Source organism: Varroa jacobsoni, unplaced genomic scaffold (genome assembly GCF_002532875.2).
Source record: "Varroa jacobsoni isolate VJ856 unplaced genomic scaffold, vjacob_1.0 scaffold_802, whole genome shotgun sequence".
NCBI classification, from domain to species: Eukaryota; Metazoa; Arthropoda; class Arachnida; order Mesostigmata; family Varroidae; genus Varroa; species Varroa jacobsoni.
Window position 1 is genome coordinate 312,374 of NW_019213704.1, and position 27,740 is coordinate 340,113.

The window sequence follows — 27,740 nt, forward strand, 5'->3', positions numbered from 1 at the left end:
CACGGTAGCCAGCGGTATATCTTCGCCCCTATTTCCGCTGTTCCGTTGTCTCGATTGGATGTTGCTACAGCAGCGCTTTTTTTTTTATTTCCGGGCAAGTAGCTTGCAGGTGTCCTGTTCTGTTCTACCGTCTAATGCTTTCAGCTGTGGCATAACAAGGCATTGCGCTCTTCAACAATATGGCTCTAGCGCGCTATGCGGCCACAACACTGCATACGTCTTAAGAAAAGGCATAATCATATATGCAACGGGTAGGGGTTGTTGTTGCTTCGAATCCTGCCAGCGACACATTCTGCACAACTTCTGTGAATAAGGAAAGTCATAATCACATATACTGCATGCGAAATCACGAATGTAATCGGGATTATATCTTACGGTGTTGACACGCATTGTAGTAAAAATAATCAGAACGTGGCAGTTGCATACTATACGTATAACCATGTAAATATGTATACTGTCGGCGAAAATTGTTGTATCAACAATGCTAAACAGTGAGTGTTACATAAGCGTATCCACTTTCATTAAACGAACCCAAACAGACTCCCAAAACAAGATCAACGACGAACCAACAGACTGGGTGTGACACCTTGCGATTTTCTCTAAGACGCGCTTTGGCTGGCACTTTACCTACCCAGTTAATCTTCAGATTTGAACGGAAAGGGTCTGGCAGTCTGCAAGTACCATAGGGCTTGGGGTTATGTGCAATGGTAACAACAAATGTGCCAAGTCGTTTGGGCAGAACCTTAGATGAAATAGGGAGGTGGGACCGAAGTTAGCGCTAGGGGAGGGACCTGCCTTGTGTAACCAAGCCCTCTCGTCAAGGATCAAAAAGGAAAATTACCATCCTCAAAGCCGACATGTTGGCCCTCCATAGCCGTTCAATAGGGCTAGAATAGCTCTGCAAACCTGCGGAGATGTTTGATTTGATTTATATTGATGACGATGGTAGCTGTAAGAAATGCTTAGAACTAAGTGGCAACTTATCTCAAAATAAAGTACGTCCATGTATCGCTGTCCCTAATCGTGTAGTTTTCGTGGTCCCTTCCGCCTGCCGATTACAAAATACAACTAAACAGTCGAGTATCCGGTACGCACAGCCGCCTAGAAAGATCAGATGTGTTCCCGTTCTAAAGGCATTTACCGTTCTTCTCCCCGTTGTCACTTCGTGCAGACAGGGCCCATAGCACTTGCAGATATAGTACGGCACGGTTAAAACAATAAAGACGAAACAGGTAGGAGCGGTGGGTCGAAGGTTCCTTGCCACGAGGACATGGCAGGCGTCTAGTGGTGATAGCGCTGCTTTGCGACTCCATTTGTCAGAATTAGACGCCGACGCGAACCTCGTCTGCCTTGGATTCGGATGTTTTTTCTCCTTCCTTTTAGTCTTGGTTGACCGACTCTGAACTGAGACATGCTCGCTTGGTCTCTCGGTATCTCGACTCCTGCTAGCGGCAGAAGTTGCTTGCACCCTGCTTTTTGTGGAAACTGTTGTTCCAGAAAAGCTTGTCTCACATCATACACTAGTAGACAGCGAAGCCAATGGCGAGTATTAAACAGTTTTGCTTGGCTGCGTATATGGTACAGGGTAGAAGAGGCGATCATTGTTTTAAACTAAGGAACAACTGCTTTGAATGGAATCGATTGGGGTGCTCACGGATTATGAAGAAAGGTAACAAAAATACCGAATTATATTAGCCAGCTATACTATCCAAAGATAGTTCCTTGTTGTATATCTTTAGCTAGTTCACTGTATAGACCAGCTCGAATACGGCCCCGTCGTTACAAAAGATAATGGCTAATACACGTCGTCAGTTCTGCATGTTCGCCGTGTAGATCACCAATGGCCTGTTTTACTGTCATACCTCTAGCCCGCTTTGTCCTGCTGCTGTACGCAACGTGTCTAGCCTGAAGCCAATATAAAGATTACTTTTGGACGATACGAGTAGTGTGCCGCTGCTGCTGCTAGCGTAATGGAGGAGACAGGCGACAAACGGCACCATAATAGTTCCTTGGCGTCATAAGCAGTGGGTCGAGCTTTCAGGTTTTTTTTTTTCTGCCTAAAATGTTTCATTGGATGCGCATTTTAGGAATATTCGACGTGACAGCCTTGATATTACGTCATTTCTCGCTTTTAACCACGGGTACTTTCCGTGTAACAGTAAACGTAAAGCTGGACTATGTGATAATTACCACACTGAATAAATTACCAGCTGGCGGAATCAAGCTAAAACGCCTAAACGAAACCTAAAATACTCTAGGCCTATAACGAAATCAGCAGTGATTGATTCATCATTGCTGATTTTTAGGTAACCTTCCAACGATCCAAAAAATCATTTGCTCTCCAGCGAGCAGAACCTGTACTGAATATTATTACTAAATTTATAATACAAAACGACAAAACCGAAGCTATACCAAAACAGAAATGATATGTGGCTAGCCCAACGACTACCCTCTGTGCGTTTAGACCTGACTGGCATAATGTTACCTTTATAGAGGTTAGTTTCCACGCATACAATAACACAGTAGCCCTAATCAAAAGCCAATGCAGCCATATATAGGACTAAGAGGCAGCGGTAGCTCAGATCTTTATACATACGCGGAACAAAGCAATTACGATCCCACGTAAAGCGAAATAATCCTCTTTGTTCTAACAAACTTGTAAACATTTTATTTTACATATAATAGTTAGCTTTCTAATTATACGTAGCATTAAATATAGCCAAGATAAAGGAAATTATGCTTCTATAATAAACGGGGTGTTTATGTTACGATACTAATGGTAACTGAACAAGTAAAAGCAATAATTGTTTGTTTGATAGGGAGGCTCGATTGATTGATTATATCTGACATATCATCTTTTTGCAGCGGAACATTGTTGAGTGCATTCATTACTTCTAACTTCTGATTTCATCGTCACTGTTAATACTGAGATTCACTCCGATCTTATTTCAACGTAACGCGCGCAACTTGCGGTGTATTGGCAACACTAGAAACTTCCAGAATATCAAGTTCGTGCTCATAACGCCCAGGGTTTTCGTCGGCGCGAGATGAGGTCCATTTGAATGGACATGGTGATGAGGTCACGCCACTGACACGCAGCAGCTCTGCTAGACCCTAAGAAAACTTAAACCCATTAATTTACTTTCGAAACATATACATCTAGTCAAGCGGATAATTAATAACTCATATATGCAAACTACGTGTACGCCATAATGAAATTGAGCGTACTCCAGAGATCGTCGTTGAAAAAGCCCGTGGGATTAAGCAATGCCGCTGTTTTACCCCAAATGAAGTATCACCAATCATTTTTCCAATGGAAGTCGCTTGTTAGCTCGCGATAGCGCTTTACTCATTACCTTTGCTTGAAGCTTTGAGGCTAAGATCGTACGCTCTTAATCCCGTAAAAAAACATTGCGATGGCTGTTGTAAGACGCGAAATTCACTACCAGAAAACTATAGGATGATTGTTGACAGGCGATATAATACCTTAAAATAGAAAAAATACTCGCTGATGTTATTTATCAGCATTTAACACTAAACAAACTGCTGTACCACCAACAGCATCCTCGCACTTTCACCTGCATGCCGTATATTTCGTCTGCGTTGACCCCTACCATGTTCTTCGAGAAGACATTACCATCTGGGACTGGTTCTCTTCTGTGCAGATGTAGGTTTCCAGAAACTGGACGTCGTTACCCACAAACAGTACAGAAATGGCAGAGGCACATCGAAAATATAGAAAGGTGCACTTCATTTTGGTTTTGCTGAAAAGCAGATGGGCTTATTATTTACGATACGTCATTTATGACACATAATAGCACTAGGTTAGTCGGATCAGCAGCTCTACAAAGCTTCTGGGGGGTGACGATCGATGCCAGATGCAAGCACTGGCACATCCAGATCGGTGACTTGATTCTTAATGTATTTCAAGTGATGGCTGTTCAGTTATTTTTAAATGGACATATTGTCCTGATACATAAATGTTCCCTTATCAAAAAATGAAACTTCAATTCGATTTGATTCAACGTGATTTTTAGTGGAGCATCATCCCTCAAGACCAACCAGATCTTCCTACGCTGTCGAAATCGAGCGTCTATTTAATGATCGGGTTCGTGATAGCGACTTCAATAACTTTAACGCTCTTCCGAACGCCTACATTATTTAGTTACTTCAGGCGGCCACTGCTGTTATTGCGTACAGCGTTAGTTGTTTCATTTAAAGCACGACATGCCAAGTACAATAACGAACTAATAACAATACCGAAATTAGCGCCAATGAGAAGCGGTCACCATTCGTAATTTGCGAACGGCAAAATACTTGTTAGGCTAAACTAGTCAGCAATTCTCGAAGCGATTCCGCGGCCTTGAAAGATATGTTTCGTAGGAATGATAACACCAATCAATCCTGATTAAGCGGACGCGGGGCTTCCCGCTGAATAGCTTCCGACTGGTTACGAACAGCCTGGCTAACTCCCCAAGGACGTCAGATCTATAAATGTATAGAAACGACTATTTGTTGGCCGCTAAGCGAGGCGACAAACTCGATAGTTTGGATAGTATGCAGCTGAGGTGTTTGGCCTAAGATTTATATAGGCGCATAATTATAGGTGCGATATGCGTGAAAACAAGTCGAGTCATAAATGTATTTACGACAGGACGCTGGTTGCAGCGATGGCAGGGCCGTCCCCCGAATTATATCGCACTCTATAACCAGCTCTCTTCCAGTGGCGTAGAGCTGTAAAAGTTAGCCTGCCATCATCGTAGGCGTTAATCAGGCCACTTGACTAAACACGGATTTGTCGGTTAGCTACGCACAACGACACAGAGTAACAGGTCCACGCTCGTCGGTGCTTAGGCTGCCATCTCTCAATCAGCCAGGGCTAAAAGGGCGGTAAGACGTCCACGCTCTAATAGTTGAATTGACTCTGTCGGTGTAGGCCTTGCTCCGTAATAAGATCTCACCACGTGTACAATGCGCGCCCATATCTACTTATATACATTTATCTGCTACAGCTGCTATTACTAAACCGGCATAAACCACATACGATGTGTGGAAACAAAACTCGCGTATGAGCTATTCGGTTTCTCGAACGAAAAATGTCTAGCAGACAGACCGGCTCTGGCTCGAATCGCCGTCCCCATGCGATTGGTCTTGCTTGCTCCAGACGATGCCACCGAAACGACGATACAGTCGTAGATACAAGGACAAACTACAGTTTAGCCCACGCTTATATGCGCACACCGAAATGAATACATATCGGGTGCCCCGTAGCGGCGCTAGGTTCTGTTGTTGTTGTCGCCGCCTTCCGCCGCATCTCAAAGGCCCAACCGAGTAATGGAATCGTAGCAGTTAACAAGTTGCCACGCGAACGAACGAGCGCGAGCAATCAGTCAGAGTAAAATGCAACGGACTGCATAGAAATGTACACTGAGCTGGTTGCCTTCGCCGTGCGTAACCGTCGCTATCGGTATGCCGGCTATCGGAGCTAAAGAAGGTTGCAGTTAGAAATGACCACCCATTGTGTCTATAGTGTGTCAATTTTTTTTCACTTACTATACTACCTGTTTCTTCTTATCTTTCATCGAAATACTACATTCGTTTATAGGAAAGCGCGGGATAGGGATGCAAAATAAAATATCGGCGCGTGGAAATGCGGCGCTAGAAAAGTGCCTACAGGTGTCCCCTTAATTTTGTCCTTGAATACTTCTCAGTATCTACCATAACTAGGTGAGACGAGATCTTTAGAACTTCGTAGGATCTAGTGGCCATTTGGATGCTTTAGCAGATAGAGTGGGCCGAAACGGAACAATGCCGAACGACGAAAGAAGTGCTGAGACCTACAAATTCGGGTTTTTTTTCGGCAGCTTTCAACAGCCAACGGCGAGACTATATACAATAGATGGCTTACCGCTAGGGGGGCGCTTTTTGGATAGACGTAGGTCGTGACAGCTTTCAGCAGGAGAGAATAACAGCCAGCAAACCAAAAAAGCGGACACGGGCCGGCTACGATACTGTCGCGTGCTACGTACGGAATGATTAAAACGAGAGAAACTATTGTGGAATATTCAGCTTTAGGACAAAGGGCATAGGCCATCGTCTTAGCAAAACATAGAAAAGTAGAAAAAGCCAAAAAAAAATGAGCCTGGCTCGAACGAGGCTGTCAGCCATGCACTCCTAGAAATGGGGACTATCTATTAAACAGCGTGAAAGGTTTGAAGAAAATTGGAACTTTTGCCCCATTTTGCTCAGTTACACATAACCCTTCATCAAGGGGTAATTTTTTTTAATTATTTTGTTGCTATATTATTATTATTGCATGTTTACTTTTTTGGGCGCCATTTTGTTTTTCAACAAAGGTATTCTTCCTCGTCTCCATTTCGTTTGAGCTTGCTAACGATATCTAGCAAAGGAGCAATATATATCCAAGAATAATATCATAGTACTAAACGTTTTTATCCTTAGCCTTATCGCCAATGTTACTATAGCCACTATTGCTATTTGTTTGCTCAACGAAATTGCACAAATGATAATAATATAATCCACAAATCCACAAATAATCCACATTTGTACTTCATCATTCTCTGAGGCTAGTATTTATAGTGCTTGCATTCTGTCAAGGGTAAGCGTCAAACTAACCGATAATTGTTTCATCAGCTGGCCGTTGTAATCGCGCGTTCAATTTTGTTCTTGGGGGCGTCATTGTACGCTGTTGTTCAGCGGAGGTAAAATGACCAAAGAAAAGCTAAAATCTGTCAACAAGTCAAGACAGTCGAAGGCTGGCAATTTTTAGCCCGAGCCATCCGAAACCAAAGCGGAGTTTTCGGCTGTCAACTCAATCTATATCTGATTCTGTTCATAGTTCGTTCTCTGTTAGCTCGTCTAGCGGCTATTATCGCTTAAATCTATCTCACAACATAGCACACGACTGTCACAAACGTGTCGCCTCTTCCAACAGCTGCCTATCGACAATTTAAATCGGCGACAAATACGGGTAGTAGGAAGGCTAGTGCAACAAACGATGAAAGCTGTTTGCTGCAGCTTACAAAGACGAGCCGTATCCTCCTGTTTCCTTTGCGTTTCCTTTTTTTATAGGATAGTTTTTCAATTTCTCGCATTCTTTCTTCTCACGCCAAGCTTCGGTTGATAACTGGCACAAGTGACGCTGGATTTAGAAAGCCATAAGGCGCTCGGAAGTATTGGGCTCACTGCATTGCATTGTGATCCTATGCCTTAGTTTGGCGCTTGTGGAACCTATTACGCAGGGCACGTTCTTAGTTGGCCTACTGCTCTTATCGCTTCATCCGACGCTAGCTGGACTAGATTTAGGAGCAGGGTAAATGGGGATTTCTTGCCTATCACTTCTTTGAGCTGCCTACAATTATAGAGTTGGCCGAAACGTGAAAGGCTTTGAGGAAATAGAACGGAACTGACGAAAAGAAATGGGCTACAGTAACGCTGGAGGACAGGGTCGGATTCAACGTGTGAATGAGATTTAGACAGACTGAACGCTGCTTCATTGCTAAAGACTCCTAAAAACTGTCATAGCTCGCTTTGTGGTTTGAAGAGTGGCGACAAGAAATGAGGATATCGGACGTTGCTTTACGGAGAGACGCATCTCAGGTGTAACTAACTGCGGCGCTAGAGCTACAGAAGCATTTAAGATAGCGACGAGAGTCTCGATCAATAGCCAGTCATTGCCGCTGGCAACGGGCGACGACAAGGAACGGCGAGTGTGAGCAAACTAACGGAGCATGGAAGTTTCTTGACTCTCACGGATCCTGCGGCAGTGGACTAGTAGCTCCCCTTTCTAACGCACAAAACATTAGCAATAACGCCACCGGCATTAATGACACAGCCGACAGCAGTGACCTTCGCCTATTTAAGCCCTATTACGAATGAAACGTTCCAGAGATAAACGGAACCAACGTGTGGCAAGAATTATGGTTATTATTATTAAGATGATGGTAGATGCTGCTTGCTGGGTCTAGCTGGGGTACTGATGGTACCGGTTTGGAGATACGATTTAAGTCTACCCCAACCAATCCCTCTCGACCTCCGCTGGCTGCTTAGCTCGCCTGTTCACTTACGCCTCCTGCAATTGTAGTTGTTGTCATCGTCGACGTGTTTTGCCTTCTTTGGCGGCCTCCGAGTTAGCCTCGTAGAATGATAAAAGAAGGCCACCAGTTGAAGCGGTAATAATTATGCGGGGGGGGGGGGGGGGGGGGGTGCCGTTGTTGAAACGGTGTTGTTATTATCAGTTTTGCCGTCATCATTAGCAAAGTAACAGCACCCAGAGCGCAAAATTCCAACATTGAGCAGTTAACACAACTGTAGTTGCGGTGAACTCAATGACTTATTGCAAGTGCTTGTATTGACAGTTAAGACTAGTGACAGCAAGTGTGATGGCCGAAAGGATGGCCTTCGAACGGAAATAAGTATGAAGGGTCCTATCAAAAAGATGACCAGCAAAGATGAAAAACTAAGCTGTAGTAGACAACTAGTGAAAAGAATAAGGCTTAACGCAAACAACCGGAATAGGCCTAACAGAAGATAGCTAGATATGCATACAATACGATACTCGCTTAAAACCTTGTCTTATTAACACACATGTTTTGCATATTGATGGGTTCGTCGACGCGAACCAATGATACCCCAAGCTTGATTGCACTAGATTTACGTAACAATGAGTGTATCACAGAGTGCACCGATAAACTTTGGGGTCAATGTCCACAAATTGCCGATCATACACAGCCCGTATTCCGCTCAAAAGAACTATTAACTACATGGCTCTATACGATGCCATCTTTTATTCGTGCGAATCCGTCTTGTTACCTTTTAAGTGATCCGCGCCGAATTTAATTAATTTGTGCCATCTTTTATTCGATGTTTTGAAACGGCTCTCCGATTTCATCTAAAGAATAGGTCTCAACTATCCGACCTTTTTCTTGTATTCCCTCAACGGCCTCAAATCTCTTTCCTTTCAGGTGTTTCCCGAGCTCGGGCAAGGCAAAGGTTATAAAAAGTTTGCTCGGTAGGTTTGAGGTTTACCAGTCCTCCTTGAGTGCATCAAGGTTCTCCTGAGATAATTGCTGACGATTTCGAATTTGCTAGGTATTTTAAGGTCCTTCAGCAGAATCACTGCTGTATAAACTATTCTGACGTGATATGCGTAAGGTGTTCAACTATTCGGAAAACTCCCTGAGAGCGGTTCCACAATCTAGCGTGAGTTGCTCTTAACTTAAATTTTCGTGCGCACTCGCTATAGCCTACTCGCTATAGCTACAAAGTCGTCTTCGAGTCTCTATCGTCCCTCACGAAACGGTCTCTGCAATTCATACCTAATTCGGCACTGGTTTATGGCTTAGCCCTTACGCCCTCTGCGATGCTGCACCATTGACACGTGCATATTTTTACAAAAATTATTTTCGCTTTCTAGGAAAATGGAGTACGATTAAAAGTTGTCCATTGCAAGAGCGCTTACGAAATCGAAGGCAGTTGTCTTTGTGAGTGGCGGCGTGAAAACCTAGGGACACGTGGTGGTGTAGATTCGAATCCAGACGTAGACACGCTTCGTTTAACGCTGAGGGGAACTAGTCGTCTGAAGTAACGTCTGACAGATGTAAAACAAACAAAATAGATTTTGGACAGAAAAACGTTACATTTCTTCAAAGGCCGCACGAAAAAATAAAAGTAATTTTTGTTTATTGCGAGGGAATCATATAAACTAACGACTTTTTGATTGTAATTACCGAGCGTCATTAGCGTTGTTCGCATATTCTCTTTACAGCTTTTCTCGCATCTGTTTCAACCCGTTACCTGCCATGATGCCTTTTAAAAACTAACGTCTTCCAGATTTTTTCTATCTTTTCATTTTCGGCTACCGTCATCGCGGACCGTAGCACCTGCTGCGTGCAATCCCCTATGACCATCCCTGTCTAAGACGGGATGGCACTTGGCTACTAATAAAAGCGGTCGGATAACACAGTGGTGCCATGCACACGTTGCTTTCCATGCGATACTCCCACATCGTAGCCACTCGTATTGGTGTTGCTGGTTCTGTTACTGTCATCGCCAGCCGTATCATATAGACAGGCGGACGCAGGGAAAGTCACTCCCACGCATCATCGCAGATAGTCCAACGTTCAGAGGCTGGTGGTGATAGGTAGGGGTTTTGGTAAGTGACCACTTTCTGAGAAAGATGGTAAACCGCAAATTTGTTACTGCCGGCAAACTTGTTGTTTTGCTGGAGTAATCTTTTCCCGAAAAAAAAAACAACGTAAAATGTCGAATGTAAATAAATAAACGAAATATAAAATCTCGTGCTAGCCCAAAAAGTGCACATATGTACAGGTTATGCCTTCCGAAGCTGAATCTGATTGCTCAGTCGGTTTTGTGATCTGCTCGATGTTTCCGCACCCGGCGAGGTATCGAGCGACTGGCGTAGCTTGTCGTATCATTACGAAGCATTTCATGTCGCTTCTTTTTCGTTGTCCGCAAGTAGATTACCGACTGCTTATAGACGTCATAAAAATTTTAATTTCCTCTACGATAGCGCGGTGGGTCTGCATCACACAACCGACCTGCGATATGAGTGCGTAATCCGCTACTGGCAAATGAGAAAATCGGCAGCTACTGCCGATCGGCGCTGTAGCATATTGTAGGACATAGAAATACAGTTTGTTTCGCATAACGAAAATAACGTAAAATTGCCTTTCAATATGAAGGCCAATGGATTGCTTGATCATTTATTCGATTTACTAGAATTAATTTTCTAGCAGCAAGACCTTTTCGTTTCCATAGACATTGAACTTCGGAAACGTAGCCAGCACTACTAGACGCCTTCTCAAACTCAGAAGTCTACACTGTCGGCAGAGGGGCAACTTGCAGGGCCAATAATACACTTAAGCCTACATTTGCCTCGAGTGGAGCAATGTCAGCTTTAATCTGCCTGATGTCAGCTTCGACAAGCACAATAGCAATTGGGTGTATCTCTGCCATTGTCGTCTTCATCTTCAATTCGTTTGAAAGGGCTGTGAGTGTCATTGTAGCTTTCTGTGCATCTGGGTGCTTCTTCAAGGACACACTCAGATAGTCTTTTCCTACATAGGGTAACGTTTGCTTATTAGCATGTTCTCTAGGGAGCAAATGTTAGAGATTTCCCATCAGAGATAGGTGCAAAGTAGTGTGGTCGAATCACCTTTGCGGGAATGCCAGAGAATGCATGTCAGATTGCGACCATGTTCAGATACCCGTTAATACGGAATACCCGTTTATAGCTAGATTTAGGTGCTCTGAAAACGCTTCGATGACCTATCGATCACCGATCTCATCGTGTTAAGCCTGTTTCTTGGTCTGATGAAGTTGGTAACATTCACGTTGGTGGAAATAAACCTGAACGATGCCTCCGTCAATAGATCTTATTAGAATAGATATAGATCAACTTAGTTAGTTCAGTATTTTATGAGTTTAAAGATGAGATGCATATGCCGACCATCACACTCCAAGTGACAATGAACCATAGAAACTTCAAAAATAAGCATTTTTTGCTTCGTCAGATCCTCCGGTTCGAACAGGTAAGATGAATAAAATAAATATAATGGGTAAACCCAGTATCAAACAATATCAATAATAGTATTAAGGACGGTAACAACAACTGTAGTATGCACTTTCTCGTAGAACTACTGAAATTATCCCATACTTACCTTATACCGTCATGGGGCTAAAAGGATACTTAAGTGCCAAGGCTGTTCGATACATTTCGTTGAGTTTTTCCAAGTCCTTCTCTTGCCTGTCGTCGCGGGGAGTCCTGGTCGTTCGACTTAAACGTACCTTGGAAGTGGCACTTTAAACGAAAATGAACCAGAACAACAAAATGATTTTGGCAATAAACCGACTGTTTTTTTGTTTGTCCAAAGTATAAGAAAGTGTCATAATAAAGTAAAAATCACTATCCCTTATAACAAAGTCTGTGCTCAAGGATTATTCTTCACGAATTTATGTGTAAATAGTGTTTCCGTCTTGAATAGGGACACACTTTCAAGCATGTCTCACCGTCTGGCAATTCAACTTTAGGAAGTTAGAGTTCGGAAAAGCTATGCGGCGATCGTCCTTACCCAGGAACGCGAACATCGTTTATTAATCGTAATATCGTATCGTAAATAGCAAGTCGAAGGTAATCAACAGTAACAGCATGCCGTGAGAATCAACCACAGAGTACCGTTGCTGGTTGCTTCAAGGCGCTCGTTAGTGACGGGATTCGTGTAGCTCCCGCTTCTCTGATCAAACAAAATCATATCACCTACCCAAATCTGTCGACTACGTGATGTTGTCCGACTCTTTACATATTAGGCATTTCAATTTCTGTTGCGCTGAAAAAATACATCAGTGATCCGATTAACGATAAATAGCGCCGACGTCAAATGACGTTGAGACTATGGTGTGTCCTCCTCGATCAAGCCAGGTCGATCACTTAATACCTCATCGAATACATCGAAACATACATCAGTTTTTGAAACGTGCAATTTGGCTAGCGCGGATAGTTTCGAAATGACCGGAAAAGTTGGGAGTTCTGCTGCTGGTCGCTTTTTTGAAACTTCCAGCGATCGGCCTCGTTGGTCTTGTTGAGAACGGCCAGAAGCGGCAGATGAATAGAGCCGTACTACGACAAAGGATTCCAAGAACCTGTAGAGCCGGAGGTAAAATAACGGTAAAATATAACCTGCGGCTTATTGTTCGTGTTATACGATCATGCCAGCGGTGCTCATCATGTAAAACCGCTATGGCGCCATCATTTTCTTGAGCCTTAATCATCTCTGGCCTCTTGTTGTGCACTGCTCAACGAGACAGGTCTCGCCAACGTGGGTGCACCTGGCGCGGCATGATGCCAAGTTTATCATCCATTTATTTGCTAAACAACACAGCGTAAAGTACGACTTCACAAACAAACAGATAACCAAAATTCTAGCCATAGAATATATGTCGAAGCGTAGAAAAGGCGTAGAGAGGCACAGCGGCTGAAGGGGCAGCCGTGGAGCTGACTATCGTAATTCCGTCGTCAGTGGCGTCCGTAACAGTAACCACGCATGTGAGTGAGAGGTTCTCGACCTCCAACGCTTTGAAGTAGGACGAAACGAGAAAAAAGGAAGCCAAGGTGGGTAGGGTAAAAGGAGGCTTGAGGGGCGTAAGTTGGAAGAACTCTGGGCATGTGAAGTTCTTGTCTACAAACCGCCTCAGGGGATGGTCGAGAGAGGTGAGATAGATAGCACGCCCGCGGCCCACTATGTAGTGAAGCGAGCTGTTGGTAGGTTACGCTAGGAGCGAATCTAAAAAAGACCTTATCGTGAAAATAAGAAACTTTGGTGCAATAGCGACGACCGCCAGCTGCTAAGCCGTAAGTAGCGACATTATATAGACACATCGTGTATTGTTAGAAAGTAATGCAGGAAATCTCTACCTCGAGCGGAAACTATTTAGGAAGCACAGTCTGACTATGATGATATGGGAAAGAAAGTATAACAAGCAAGTGCGCGGATTAGTCTCTAAAGCCTCATTCAAAACAACTCGCGGCAGTTGCTAAGGGTTAAATGATTAGGAATGTAACCGCAAAATCGAGCATTTAACCTTGGCAGGTTTCCGAATGAAGACTTCGTCGCCATGCACATATGGATAACAATTTTCCCGTTTTAAAGAACCCGATCAGACGTATAACAGAGATGAATATCGGAAGGACAGGATCGGACGGGAATTCATCACTTATGCAAAGCCTTGCCCTAGCTCCAGCCGAATCGATAGCAGCAGCGTATCTGGTCGCTCAGTCAGCAGCCACTACTTCGAGGCGTCGATCCTAGACGAGGGCCGACGGCAAGGTGCCATAGGTTATGCTACAACGCGGTGAAAGGATGATCTAAAAAAAGCATACAGAAAATAGAATAATAAGAAAGTTCGGGGAACAGAGCGCCTGAGACACACAAGAGTACGCTGCGGGAAACTTAGCCACCGTTACCTGACCATCGTCATCGCAAAGGAAAATGCGGGACGTCTGAAACAGGTTGTCTAAAAGGTGCTGTTACGGAGGCTTCTGTTGTCAACTGCCGCAGTTCGGACATAACGGCTAGAAACAGACGATAAATTTAAGGACAGGTGAAATATACCTGAGAACTAAAGATGTCACAGAGTACCAGGGCCATGGAATGATAGAAAAGTTGTACTTATTGACTAGATAAGTGGTCTTCATAAGTTCGTGTTTAGTGTGTATATGTACATGAGAAAAACGCTCTTTTTTAGCCTTTTGAGCGACAGTTAGTGGCCTTGCATTATTATTTCTGAATGAATTTATATGTTAAATTAGACGTATTTACTAATAGCTATATTAGTTTCCCTATACAGGCGTACGAGGATTCCTTAAGTTACATATACAAAAATCCGCGCAGTCAATTCGAGTCGATAAAGGGCTGGTGGTAAAACAATTCTACACTGCTTAGGCCAGTGAATATACACACATATATATCTGTTATGTGAACCTAAATTCAGTGTCTATTAGAATTTTCTAAGCAAACTACAAACAGCAGTTAAACTTTGATCTGGGTGACTTTGGTGCGTCCTTTCGACGAAAATTTATGTGAAGCAAGGCATGGCTGAATCGGCATTCTGCTTTTGTTCAATTCAAGCTCTGTGAACCGAAGAGCTCCAAAGAAGGCACTCTCTAGAAAAAATGGTGGCTGAAAAAGAAACAGAAAAAAAGGAGAAACGGCCGAGTCCATTGGAGGAACTAAGCTTAGGGGCTGCCTTACGTTTTTCAGTGAATGACTTTGTGCTTTTAACACAACGGCTCCGTCCACTGGCGGCCAAAGCAGCCGGTCGAAACGACAAAAAGTGGGCACATGAAAAAGCAGAATCGACGTCGGCTTAAACCCAAAAAAGCATCATTTTGTAGGAATCATATATAAAAAGAGTTCTATGAACATGAACTTTGGAGTAGAATTTGACTACAGAGAGTGTACGGCAAAATGTGACCTCATTTTAAGTCATACTATAATAAATAGTTAACGTCTACGCGTAGTCTGAGATCGCGAGATAAAAAATACGTCCATAGAGGGCGTATATTATGCATAATGTGTGATACAACGAAAAAAGCATAAATGATGGTCTGATACTAATGTTATATGTATAAATAGTGGAAAGTACAACGGTCAAAAGCATCAACTCCACAATAAGAACAAGCAATATAAATATAATTCTTTATTGTACAAAAGGGCTCTGTGAGGGTCGAGCTCTGAGGCGCCGTCTGTCGGAAGTCGTCAATGTTATAGCCCGAACCTGTACTTTGCCTATGTACATATATATATATACACACATTTACATACATGTTCGATTACAATTTGCGCCAGGAACGTCTATCGCCGATTGCGATATTAAAAACTGAAGTTGTAGACCAATGTAGTATTTAAGCGACCTTCATTAACAAAGTAGCATACTTGCCGGCCATTGGAAGACATAACAAATCGTTGCCTATTAATCTGCCTTAGCTTTACTGCTCCAAATCAAGCATCATCTCCATCTAATTATTTAATGAACGATAAATTTATTCGATAAAACCTGATTCGACTGCCGTCCAATTGACAACTATTTCTACATGATACATAATACAGTTGACCGTTTCCGTACAGTTGCTGCACACGTCGCATCCCGCTCTACGTTGACTATCTGCTATACATAAGTACTTTGCCGTGCAGACTGACGGAAATAGATTTTCCGTCAAGAGATAGCACAGCCAATACCCTGGCGTAGAAGCACCTTCTTACTTCTTGAAACCGTACGCAGCTCAAATTAATTAACAGTAAAGCTTACATCGGTAGCCGTTGTAACAGTAAGCCGTCAGCGCTTAGGACTGACTTGGCTTCCTATAAAATTAGATAGATCGAATAAAATTTAATATTGCCTCAAAGCAGATAAATTTTCCCTTGCTTTGAACCAGGAGCACAGATGTGATGACGCAACTTCGTGAAAGAAGTTACATTTTGCTTAAATCTGCCACAACATGCCGACGCAGCTTCCACCGTCCTCAAAAAATATCTATCGTAAACGTTCGTACACGTTAGACAAGTTATGGCTTGTCGACACCTTCACTGCCGCAGCTATATCTCAGGCACTTAGCTTAGGAGAGTGACGTCGGAGGTTGCCGTTCCTGCCGTTGGCGACATTAGCCACTGTTTACTCCTCGGAGAACCCCACGATGGAACACAAATACTAAAAATAAATAAAAGCAGATGCAATTTGAAGTACGAAAATGGATAGGTAGCTGTAAATAGCATTAATGGAAGACCTCGAACGGGAGCAAGGGCTTAGGATATTGAATAGGTGGCGGTCGGTGTACGGCGACGGGACAGATCGCGAAGAGAGTAGGCAGAAAAATGGGAATAGCCTGGGACTTTCCGAATCGGCGTGGCTTGTCGGTGTCACTTTTTCTAGAATTGTTTGTTTTTACTGGCAGCCGTCCGTTATACATCTGTTTGATAAATCGGGTACAAAACACAAACACGTCCACGTTACTACCGTAACACACATGTTTCTCACAACAACGGATAGAGACGGAATAGAGAAATAAATACGACCAAGAGAAAGAAATACGACCAAGCGTGCCAGCTGGTTGGGAAAGTGTTCCGTCAGTATTTAAAGGCAGTGACATATTGTCAAGCGAAAAAAGACAGTGACACAACAACGCGCAATGGCATGAATGTGACCAAACAGCACGATCAGGCTGAATTGAAGGAAAGCACGACGAGGCAAGGCAAGTAGTTGCCTTTACCCTTTAACTAAGGATTTCTTGATGGAAACGTAGCGACTCGACAAAAGACCAACGTCCGTGGGTTTCACATCGCCAATACGAAACGCACTTCATAGACAAGTCATACCAGGATATCGCTACGTTGCGCACGAAACTCAGTGTCGTCGCAGAAAAATGCCAAAGCTAGCCACTGAACGTTCCTTAGAGCGATCTTCTTTTCTCTTGATCGCAGATACGCTCGCGTAGAACGTGTACGCAGTTGGACAAAGTGATGTTGCACATAAGTACAGCCTATGTAAAAACTTGAACGAATTTGTGCCGAAATTGAGTGGTAAGGTACTCCGCGTCGCAGTCTCAACACGTTTTATACAATATTATGTTATTATGTCGTTGAGAAGATTCACAACACACAGGTGCGTGCATATTTCAATACTACTGAACACAGATACCGATGGTTCTTGGGGAAGAGCCATCTTATTGTAGCAGGGGCGTTGGGAACAACAGTAACAGGCATCTTTGACGAGATTCGCTAAATCTGTTTCTACTTGTCATTCTTTCAGGTTGCGGATATGTAACATGACGTTCACGCCAAACTCACTTGGCTTCAGCCACTCGCCAAACTACAAGACTTTCCATTATCCTCGTATCGACCAATCGATAGACGCAGTTATTTACGTAACGGTAAATATCAACAACTCTTGGTAATAGCTAAAAGTAGTATATGTCAAAGGAGAAAGCGAATTTGTACGGCCTGACAATTTGTTTTCTTTCTACTAATTGACTGTAATAAAATATTGTTTCATTTCAAAAAATAGATATAGAGCGAGAACGAGCAGGTTTATTCCTCTTCAGAAAAGGCATCACACAGAACTACTACAGAAGGTATAATGATGAAAGATTATTCAGAACGCTTTCAAATACGTTTCGCTTAACGTACTGCACGTACGAAGTCCAACTGACTCCTATTCTACCAAATGACTTTTACGGAAAATAAAAACGTACGTTTTATTGAGGTGTTCAGTAGGAGATACGATACGCAGTAACCTATGCGTTCATGTATACCTAAACACCCCTATGCAATGACCGATGAATCTATTCCTTCTCGAAGAAATCATGTTTTCGGCTTGATTGGATTCGTGACCATAGCCCGGGAGCCTCATCAATGTTTTCGGCTTTTGGAGTCAAGTTGGCGAGGATTACAGATTGTCTCTAAAGGGTCTCCTTGTGCTTTAGAGAAATCTTTGCTCATTTTGGCTTATGCTTGCGCTTGCTCTGTTTGTGAAAAATAATTAGAATACCGGCACCGACGGCCACTTGACCGATCCGAAAGCCAGCTGCAACTAAGAGTCAAGACTTTTGACCCCCTGCCCTTTCCAGTCTTTCAACGAGTTCACTTTTAGCGGGTCTGTGCGAAAAGCTGTTTGCTAGATGACAGCTAGCATAGCTGAGCTTAGTGGTTGGTTTTTCCTCGCTGCTGTTCAGCGGTAGGCTTGAATTGCTTTTGAATAGCGTGTTTACGGTCAGGCCTTTGCTGGCCTTTTCGGCAGTAGAGGAACGTTTCGCTGCCCCGCGTTCGTTTTCCTCGATGTGTGTGCCAATTGTCTAGTCGCCCTGTCGCCCAAAATCTCAGTCCACTTTTTGCTTTCGTATCCCAAAAAAAAAAAAAGGAATCTAATGTGTAGTAAACCAAATACGCCGAGCGCCTCTTTGGCCCAACGTATTTTTTGTTGTGGATTTCACGTTGGGCTCTGTCGAGAGCCGTCTAGCTAGGAGGAGTCGGGCAGCCAGCGAGGCAGATAGACAAACACTAGCCATACTACGCGTGGTATTGCTTGGAGGTGACGGACAATACCATAGCTACTGTAGCAGTAGTGCTAGAAGCAGACCAAGATAGTAATATTGGAATTTTTGCCCTAGCACTCGAAGGACATGTATATGTGACAGGCTTTCACACGTGAACAACATTGCAAGCTCGCCTATGACATGGAAGAGAATGCAACGACGCCAAACCGGCAGACTGGACTGATTCTACAATGATCACAGAAGCACTCTCCTCATTGTTGCGAACGTATCCGCCGTTTCGAGGTAGGCGCTAGAGTGCAGAATCAGAAGGGATTTGACGCAACTGCCAGAATCGTGTTCCTGTGTTTGGCTACGTACGTTCTGTCTATGTAGGACCTTTCTTTTTCGTTTGCGCCATATCGTTCTCCGATGTTGCTATTGCCTTCTATGTGAAAAACAAGCGTCAAGCTAAAAGAGCTCCGAACCAGCTGTTATGCACTGTAGATAATTTGAAGGGGCATTTTCCTCAAATAGTAGCACAGTTTAATGCAACTAGTCTTCTGAATATTACGACGGCCGTTAACCGGTTTTTGCGCAGAGAAACAAACCACAGTTACACTATGCGGTAACCCTTTTAGCTATTTTCGGATGTGAAGGCGATAAAGAGGTTACGGAACGTCCAACACAAGCAACCTGTAGTAGACAGGGAGAAACTATTTACCCATTATATTAATAGGCATATGAAACTATGGGGTTTCATGTCATGCGCGGAGTTATCTGAATATCTTTACGGTCTGGTTATCGATAATGGACGTATAAAAACGTTCTTATTGGCTAGCTTCATAGCATAACACTCTGCAAAGAGCTTCTTAAGGGGCTAAAGTACCAATAGCTAATAAGACGACACTTACAGCGGGAGATTTATGGACGATGTTTCCCAAAAGTGTACGTCTGATTAACATGCCCTACAAAAAAATCAGTGAGTGTAAAGGTTTCTTTTTTCCTGTGGCAATAAGTGACCTGACGTGATGCACATTGGCCCCAAGAAGAATTTGACAGAATCGATACTCAAGTAACTGTAACAAATAGGAATCAGTTGAGACCTGTCATCCCGATCAAAATTATGCCCATTATTTCATCGTCCGCTGGTGTCCATATTGTCCAACAAATTAAACGGATTAATAGAGTAACGCAGCATTGGATAGCGGTGCCCAACCACCAAACATTGCATAGTTGTGTGTCTCTTCAGTACGCTAGGTAACGATTTCTTCCTACAGCCGGAGTTGCTGCTGTTGTTCTCTTTGTCGCCACTGTTGCACACAGAAGTCAAGACATATGACTTTAACTAGGCAAAGGAGTGTTGTGTATAAATTCCCACTGTCGTGTTCTGCATGAACGGCTGCTAAAACAATGGAAGTAGAGAAAAGGTAGAAAGAACTCCTCAGTGGCCGTTCGAGGCTTGAAACAGCCTGAAACAGGAGTCCCAGCTCCTGTTGTAGTCCATCGGATAACCCCTTTCTTTTTTCGCTAGAGGGCGCAAAAGCAATTGCTTGGAGAAAGAGGGGGTGGGGACAGAAGCATTTCCGACGGCACCGAATGGCAGAAAAGCGTTCGGAAGACGGGCCATACAACTTGAGCGACTTTAGAATTTCCTTCAGTTGCCTCCGGTGGTTAAGAAACCAAGACAGAGGAGTAGGGGACAAGCGGCGATTAGGTCTGGGGGGTAGGAGGAATGGTGCGGTAGAGTCGTTTGGTAGAGAGCGCGATGCGCTCTAGCGACCCGGAAGACTCCCACTTCTATCTTTCTCTCTCGACAACGGCCGAGGCCGCTTATAATACACACTACTAGGCTTCATCTATATCTCGATTCAATAAGGGAAAAGAGGTGGCTCTTTATTGGTCTGGCTCACTGTTGTGTTACCTATTTCGTAAAGGAAATAGGTAATATCGAGACAGGGCGCGCTCTAAAAGTAACTGTTTTTATAGTTTTAAATAATTAGAAAAAAGTGAGCGCATAATAATCTGGGTACAGTCTTCAAAGGGCAAACGTGCCGATTAGGTCAATTCTCGTGGAAGAGTAGTAAAAAATATTATATCGTCAACCAGGTAACAATTATACCATTTAAGTCAATGTTTTTCAACGTGTTCACCGGCTACCGTGTACATCCATCCTATAGCGTACCAGGTTAGTGTTGGACACAAACATTGACGTTTCGCCTGTCGCTTTGGATACGATTATATGCTACGTGCGGATCAACAGCTAAAACTCAAATTATCAGCTACGTAATGGTCACCTTCGAACTCGATAAGCAGCAGCGTCACAGAATGGTATCCCAGGGAAGATATTTACTGAATGTTGTACATGCTGATAGAGACAGTGAAGATATTTGTTATTGCAAAGGCCACCGGCGAAGTATGCAAAATTCAGTCTACGAAGAGATATACTCTCGGGAAGCATGTGGACCACAGAGCAAATCAGAGAAAAAAGGACTGGCCTTTTTGTTCCATGCGAACAAAACAGGCTGTCTCGTTTTGCCTGCACTGTTCCGATTAGCAGCATCAATAGATCAATGAATGGTCCCCACGCAAACGAAGCGGCGACGGTATCGAATGGCCAGTGCGTCTTTATTCTGCATACTGGCTATGGCTGCATCAGTGAAGATGACCTATGGATGATCTGAGGAGCGATTTGCTGATATTATTGTATTTGCAGGTCAGGAAAATAGCTTTGTTGGGTGCGAAAAAAACCTATCAGGCGCTTGTTTATTTTGACAAGCATCCTTTCAGAGAGCTTTGGACTCAGGCGTATTAGCAAGGCAAACAAATGTTCCTAAACAGCTGCAAAGTTCAACCTGCTATTTACCCTCGCTAAAGCGTAAAAAGATCATTTCTTTTCATTGATAGCATATGTAATGGTTTCGGGTTTGCCTAGGTACTTAGGCCATTTAATCTAACGCGGTACATGTTTTTTACTCTTTCAATAGCGTATATTCATGCAGGTGTTATAATGCAACGATTTCTTCCCAGATATATGAAAAGTAAGATGTAGATGAAGCGTTTATAAATAGGGATCGCTAACCATTTTTTCTAACCCATTACAGAGTGCGTCCTCCTATAACTGTGTACGTCCACCATTCAGATGATAGCTTTTTATCCGTCCGAGCGTATACGAGAGAACCTTGTCGCTATTGTTAATAGCGCAGAGGTGCCAGCCCATTGTTTCCTTATGTATCTGTATGACAGATTATGAAATGTTCTATCATAATATTTTGTACATTCCCCAGCTTAGGCCCCAATTATCGCAGCCGTCTTCAGCGAACATTGGCCCAGTTGAGGATAAGTAATATCAACCACTAGTTCTTTTCACCCATAGCCTCATACATTTAAAGACAGCCGCTTCCCACTGTGTTGTTGTTGTTGTTGCCAACATGCCATTGTCGGCACTCAGTACCCCTTTGTCATATGCGTATACACTGTATGACAGGCTCTGCAAGGTTACAGGCGTGCAGAAATATGGACGACTTATTCAGTCTCCGAAAATTGAACTATTTAGGGCTGCTTTCTTTTTCACTCTCTGAGCAACATGCCCTGCAAAAACTACTGCACTTGTTTCTCCATCGGTAACATTACAGTTAATCGCTGTTTTACGTTCGCTAAAACTCCTCCCCCTAAGCTCTTAAGATGTCGTCTGCGGCGAGGCTTCTGCATCCATCGGTTCCCTGCAAGCCCTGGTAGATCTAGTTTGTTGCTTTTGTGCTTACTCAAATACAGCCATATCGAGAGAGAGAGAGAGGGGGTAAGCGAGGCGCCCGGAAGAGGAGGGAGCTGCGCGACTCGGCTAAGTTTATGATAGCAGCTTAAAAAACTGCTTTCAACCATGAAGCGGTTAGAAAAACTATATGTAGCCTTAATGGATGGTGAAGATGATTCTGTAAGAGGTCTACGGATTGGGCCAGCTCGAGTGCAGCTAAACGTACGGAAAAGAAAGCGTTAATGATGAATATTGCAGTGTTTAAAGAACAAGTTCGCGAAAGCATCGCATAGATTGGCGTGGCGAGCACAACATATTCATGTAAACGTAAGCTGATATGTGTCTTTTTGGCAAAAGACCTTTGCGTTTGTATTGTTGGTAGCATGTCCTGAAGAAGACGGTATCAGGTGCCTATCTATTTATTCCTGACAACCCTGAACCTGGCCGCGTCACAGTATTGTTTTAAAGTGGATGTTATACGATTGATTAAATCTGTTGTTCACAATATATTCCTTACTAAATGTTTTGGGGTTTTGCGTGCGATACTGCTTTTTGCCGTCCTTCAGGCGATCGCCTCCCACTACGAAGCAGTGCTACGTCCGATCTCGAACCTAAACCATTCTAAATCCAATGACGGAACACGTTATTACTGCATTATTTCAAAGCACCTCTGTAACGCACCTTGCGCGTGTATGCGTATGTATTCATGTCAGTAAAATTGTGTATTGAAAATTAAATTAATGTATTTGCTTCTACTGCATTATTAATCTGTTGTTGCTGGACGTTGAGTGTCGTACAAGGTACATGTTATATATCCAAACGTTAAGTATTTGACATATAGGTCTTGCCACGATCGTCATCTTCCATTGCATCAGTTTGTTCCAAACATGAGTTAAAATACCCTATATAGTTAAGTTTCCGCCCAGCGCCCAGAAGAGGATGATATGCTGAATAGCTGAACTTTTTGACAGAGATCAATTAGAAGATACCTTTAGTAAAACGAACCGCTTTTCTTAATAATCTTTCATACGTACTTAATAATAATCCTTCATACCTTGCCTACCTACCTCTTGTTTGTAAACCTACTTATATATATCGAATTTTTGTTTTCTTCCATAGATTGGCCGCCTGCTTCCTCTAAACGCCCTAGTAGCTTTGCCCGCTGGGGTCTGCCGCGACCAGAGTGGGACCTCTGGCACAGCGGCGTCGTATCGCATTGTATTCTGGTGAGCGAGCCCGCCAAGACCCTTTAACGGGCTGCTAGACTCGAGCTTATGCGGCCATTTGCGACTCCGCTCAAGGTGGGCAGAAGTTTGTGTGATTGGCACATCTGCCTTAGCACCGACAGTGTTGCAGCTGCCAGTCCTGAACACTGCAAGCAACCACCCTAGCTTTTTTGGGAGAGAATCGGTAAGACTAAGCTGGGGGTGGAACGGGAAGTGAGTATGGATTAAGTTTGTTACCTACTTTGCTGCCCCCTCTGGCGCTCCTTGCTGCTTTACCAATGGTTACTCAGACCTGTTTTGTAACGGTTCTATGTGAGGCTTTGTCCGAGCGGACTGGTGGGCTGGCAGACGGACTAGCTAGAAAGTAGGCGGGCGTTCGAGCAACCGGCAATTGAGCGCGTGAAGTAGCGTCGCTGGTGACGAGAATATGCTTCATTTCGTATTCACAACACGCACGACGTGGCTTTTCCGCAAATGCTGGGAACTACTGCAGGGTAGTACTGTGGAACCAAGCCAAAAACTCCGCTGACTCACTTGGTCTTTTTCCTACTACTTCTACGGGCGTGCATCCCCATCCGATTTCCGGTTCGACCAGCCAAACAGTCAGACCTGGCCTGTGCTATTTTTCCAACCTCGGTTGGTCCTCTTTTAGTGGTGGCATTCGCAAAACTGTGACCCGAACTTCTTCCCGTTCCGTTTTTTCTGCTTTCTGCCTAGTGTCTTTCTATGTAATCGCAATTGGCCTCATAACTCGAAGAGGATAATGGTGCTCTGTAGAACCCCAGACATCAACATAGTCTTTACAGTGGGCGCTCCTGTAGCTATCCTGTCAAGGCCAAGCTATAGCCCGCAGCTTGGAGGCTAAAAACCGAAAAAAGCCGCCTAAGCTCAACGGACCAGTATGGAACAATAAGACAGAGAGCGAGATGGGAATGGGGGTAAAGCAAGAAAAAGGATGACTCAAAGCATGCAAAAAAAGTGATGAAATGCTATGGGAGAAAAAGCTCGAACGGTAAGGACGGAAAACGCTGCGACTTGGAAAAAGAAAAAAAGCCAATTTAAAGAAGAATGGCACAGTGAACGAGACCTACTGGTGGGCGGAAACAGCAGCGGCCCAAGCTCCACGATCTGTGTCGCCCTGGAAACGGCAAGCCTACAAACGCGGCTCTCATTACATGCACGATGCGTCGTTTCCGGAGCGCTCCAGTGCTTTCGTTTGCTCACAGTTTTCTATCTGAGGCCAAGTGCCTCAGCAGCACTGGAGTCTGAAACCTTAGTGGGAATTTCGAATTTCAAACATTAGCCAGTCCGACATTTTGGCTGGTGAAGGTGGAGAAAAATGATGGTGATGACCGAGATGTTGGCAGGGTGCGGGTGCACTGATGACTGTTTAATAAGAGCAGAAGGAAAAATAACAGAAAGAATGAAAAAAAGAGCAGGGAAAAACAACTTATGATTAAGGAATGCCAAGGGAAAACTGGGAAGTAGCTGGTAGAGCGTGGTATCAGACCACTTGAATAAAATTTGTCGTTGATGGCCACGCTTCCATATTATCTTAATTATTACCATCCCATAGCCTTATACGAACCAAGAATTCGTATATACGTGTATATACGAAGTGCCGACCATCTCGGAAAAAAACCTTAACGGATCGATTTTTGGCATCTGTAAGTCTGGATAGGTAAGGGTTGAACAATAACAGAAACGACATATTTGAGAAAAATTTTTTTGATGATACATAATACCTGGGCAGTTCTCACTATTACGTTTAAGGTTAGGGGTACGGAATTGGTGAAAACAACATAGTTTTTCAACACAAATATCGCACCTGCGGTTTTACGCAGGTTTAACTCATTGCCGTAAATAGTTAGCTACGGTCAAAGGTGAAACAGGCGCAGACTCATAGCCAATCTCCTAGCAGACGAATATACCCTCTTCAGCTTCAAATATGATGAAGTTACCCAGATGGAATGTGGCAAAAGTTTGGTTCCTGATGCATCGATTAAATAAAGAAAAGTTATTCTTTATTGCTGTTTTATAATGCAAAAGTTGTAGACCTATTCAGGAGTTTATCTTTTACGTATAAAGTTAACAACCTCTTAGAAGTAACAACCCATCGCAAACCTAACTTGTTTGATTAAGTCGTATATATTTTTGTACAGATTTGCGATTGATACTTGCGAGTTGATGATACAGCTAGCGCCCTAATAATAACATGATTCATCCTCTCACGTTTCCTTTTTGTGTTTTCGCATACATGGTTCTAGGTGGTATTTATCCTGTTTGCGGCAATCGTCCTACTTCTTGTCGGTACAGGCTGCCACAGATATCAGCCTGTCAGCGGCCAGGGTGGAAAGCTTGGTGAGAAACGACAACTTGTCGTGCGCTTCGAAGATGGTGGCGCGTCACAAACGAGTCCTGAAGTACCGATGGAGCCGGTGTGAATTCCCGGACCAGAAGTCTTGTTATCTTCTATTGTCTAGCATATCATTCTGTTCATCATCCGTGAGGCTCCTGAAGTTGTCGAACGGGTGCCTATACCACACTATGGGCGTCCGTCAGCTTCGCGAACGATGGACGTTTAGTAGGGGACCCAGATGCCCTTTGGATCTTGTGACCCAGGCGACCTATTAAAAATCAGGAAAGGCGGCAAGGTGGTTAGCATGAATGAAGACTCTAATATGAAAATTGCCGATAATTGTTGGGTTATTAATTAGACATATATACATGTAGATCGTTAATTTTTGGAACCAGTTAGGATTCACACATACACATACGTCCCGTTAGTGAATCCTCGTGAAAGACTGATTCGCGGAAGATTGAGACGTCACGTGCTTCATTCATATCGGAATTCATCTACCTGTTAGTTTGCCTCGTGTGTCGCCACCCAGTGACTTGTCCTAATTATGTAAACTCGAGTTTAAATGTACATTTTAACCTATTTTCCGAATAAAAAAAGAAACCAAAAATATACCTGAGTCCGGCTGAATAAAAGAGACAAATGGAGGCTGCAGACAGGAAAAAACAAGAAGATGAGAGAAAAGCCTTGATTATAGCGACCGTTATAAGTGGAGAATGTGTACACCTACCATACAGAGACCAATCTTCAAGGAAACATTTATTTAGATTCCTTTCTACGGTGAAACAACAATATATGATATGGATGAGTGAGTATAATATATACTATTTATATATATAGCGTATGAAAGGCACCTATCATTGAAACATGACGTGAATTGGCGCCAGTAAAAAAGTGATACATAATCGAAAAAAGAGCAATCTGTTTATGAGAAGGAAAACATAAGAGAAAATCGATGGACTCTGTGAGCCCCATTTATTGAATGATGGATAATAGAAAATTTAGTCAAAATAAAGATTCCTCGGGGGTTCAAGGAAGCACATGGCTAAAGTAGCATAACTCACTTATGTGCTATTATCAAAGAACACGATAAGGGATATGCCGATGCTGTACATATATACATGTATAAGGCGAGAGATAGATCACGAAAAAAAAACAAAAAAACGTTTATAGATAATACATGTTTAAACGGCTAGTTCATAATGGGGATAAACATCCAAAGATATCATTTTAGTAGAACGACCACTAAAGAATACTTATATTTTCTAATAAGGTTCTGGTGTAAACCATAATTACAAATACACTTATGGAAAGTTATTGGCAAATGATCGGCAAACAAACAAATCAACTTATAAATAAGTGCTTTAATAAAGACAAGACGTTGTCGACAAAGATTTACGGCGTGAATATGTTGAAACACAGAAATAATTATAGGGCAGCAACTTTGCTGCCATGCGATGGTTCGGGAACTATTGTCCATGGAAAAGACAGAAAAAACGGCCGATGCTAAAAGTTACCGTTCAGGGTTACATCTAGAGCGTATTCGTCAACAGCATCCGATCTTCATTAGCAACAACTGGATAGAAACGAGACGCAGACAGGGTGCACGATATGCTTAACACCTTCAAAAAGGCAAACATATCTATAAACAAGTGGGCAACTCAGTTCCTTTTCGTCGTTTGTACTATATTACTTATACAATCGCATTGTACCCCCTTCTATAATCCCCTTCTATAATGTCGGTTATAACGACGATGATCATGAAATCCTAAGAAGCAAAGCAAAAATAAAGCAACTAATATAAAATTATTTGGCGACAAATTTTGTTAAATTATATAT

The 27,740-nt window shown here is 43.2% G+C and overlaps 1 protein-coding gene across 1 annotated transcript in view; it reads left to right on the forward strand.

Moving 5' to 3' along the window:
- Positions 1–27,710, forward strand: part of LOC111263946 (uncharacterized) — a 59,177-nt gene extending 31,467 nt beyond the window's left edge. The window contains exons 2-3 of the mRNA XM_022839479.1: positions 17,344–17,464; positions 25,810–27,710. Of these exons, the coding sequence (XP_022695214.1) occupies positions 17,344–17,464; positions 25,810–25,986 (298 nt within the window). The 3' untranslated portion in view covers positions 25,987–27,710. The remainder of the gene's footprint in view (positions 1–17,343; positions 17,465–25,809) is intronic.
- Positions 27,711–27,740: the final 30 nt, after the last annotated feature.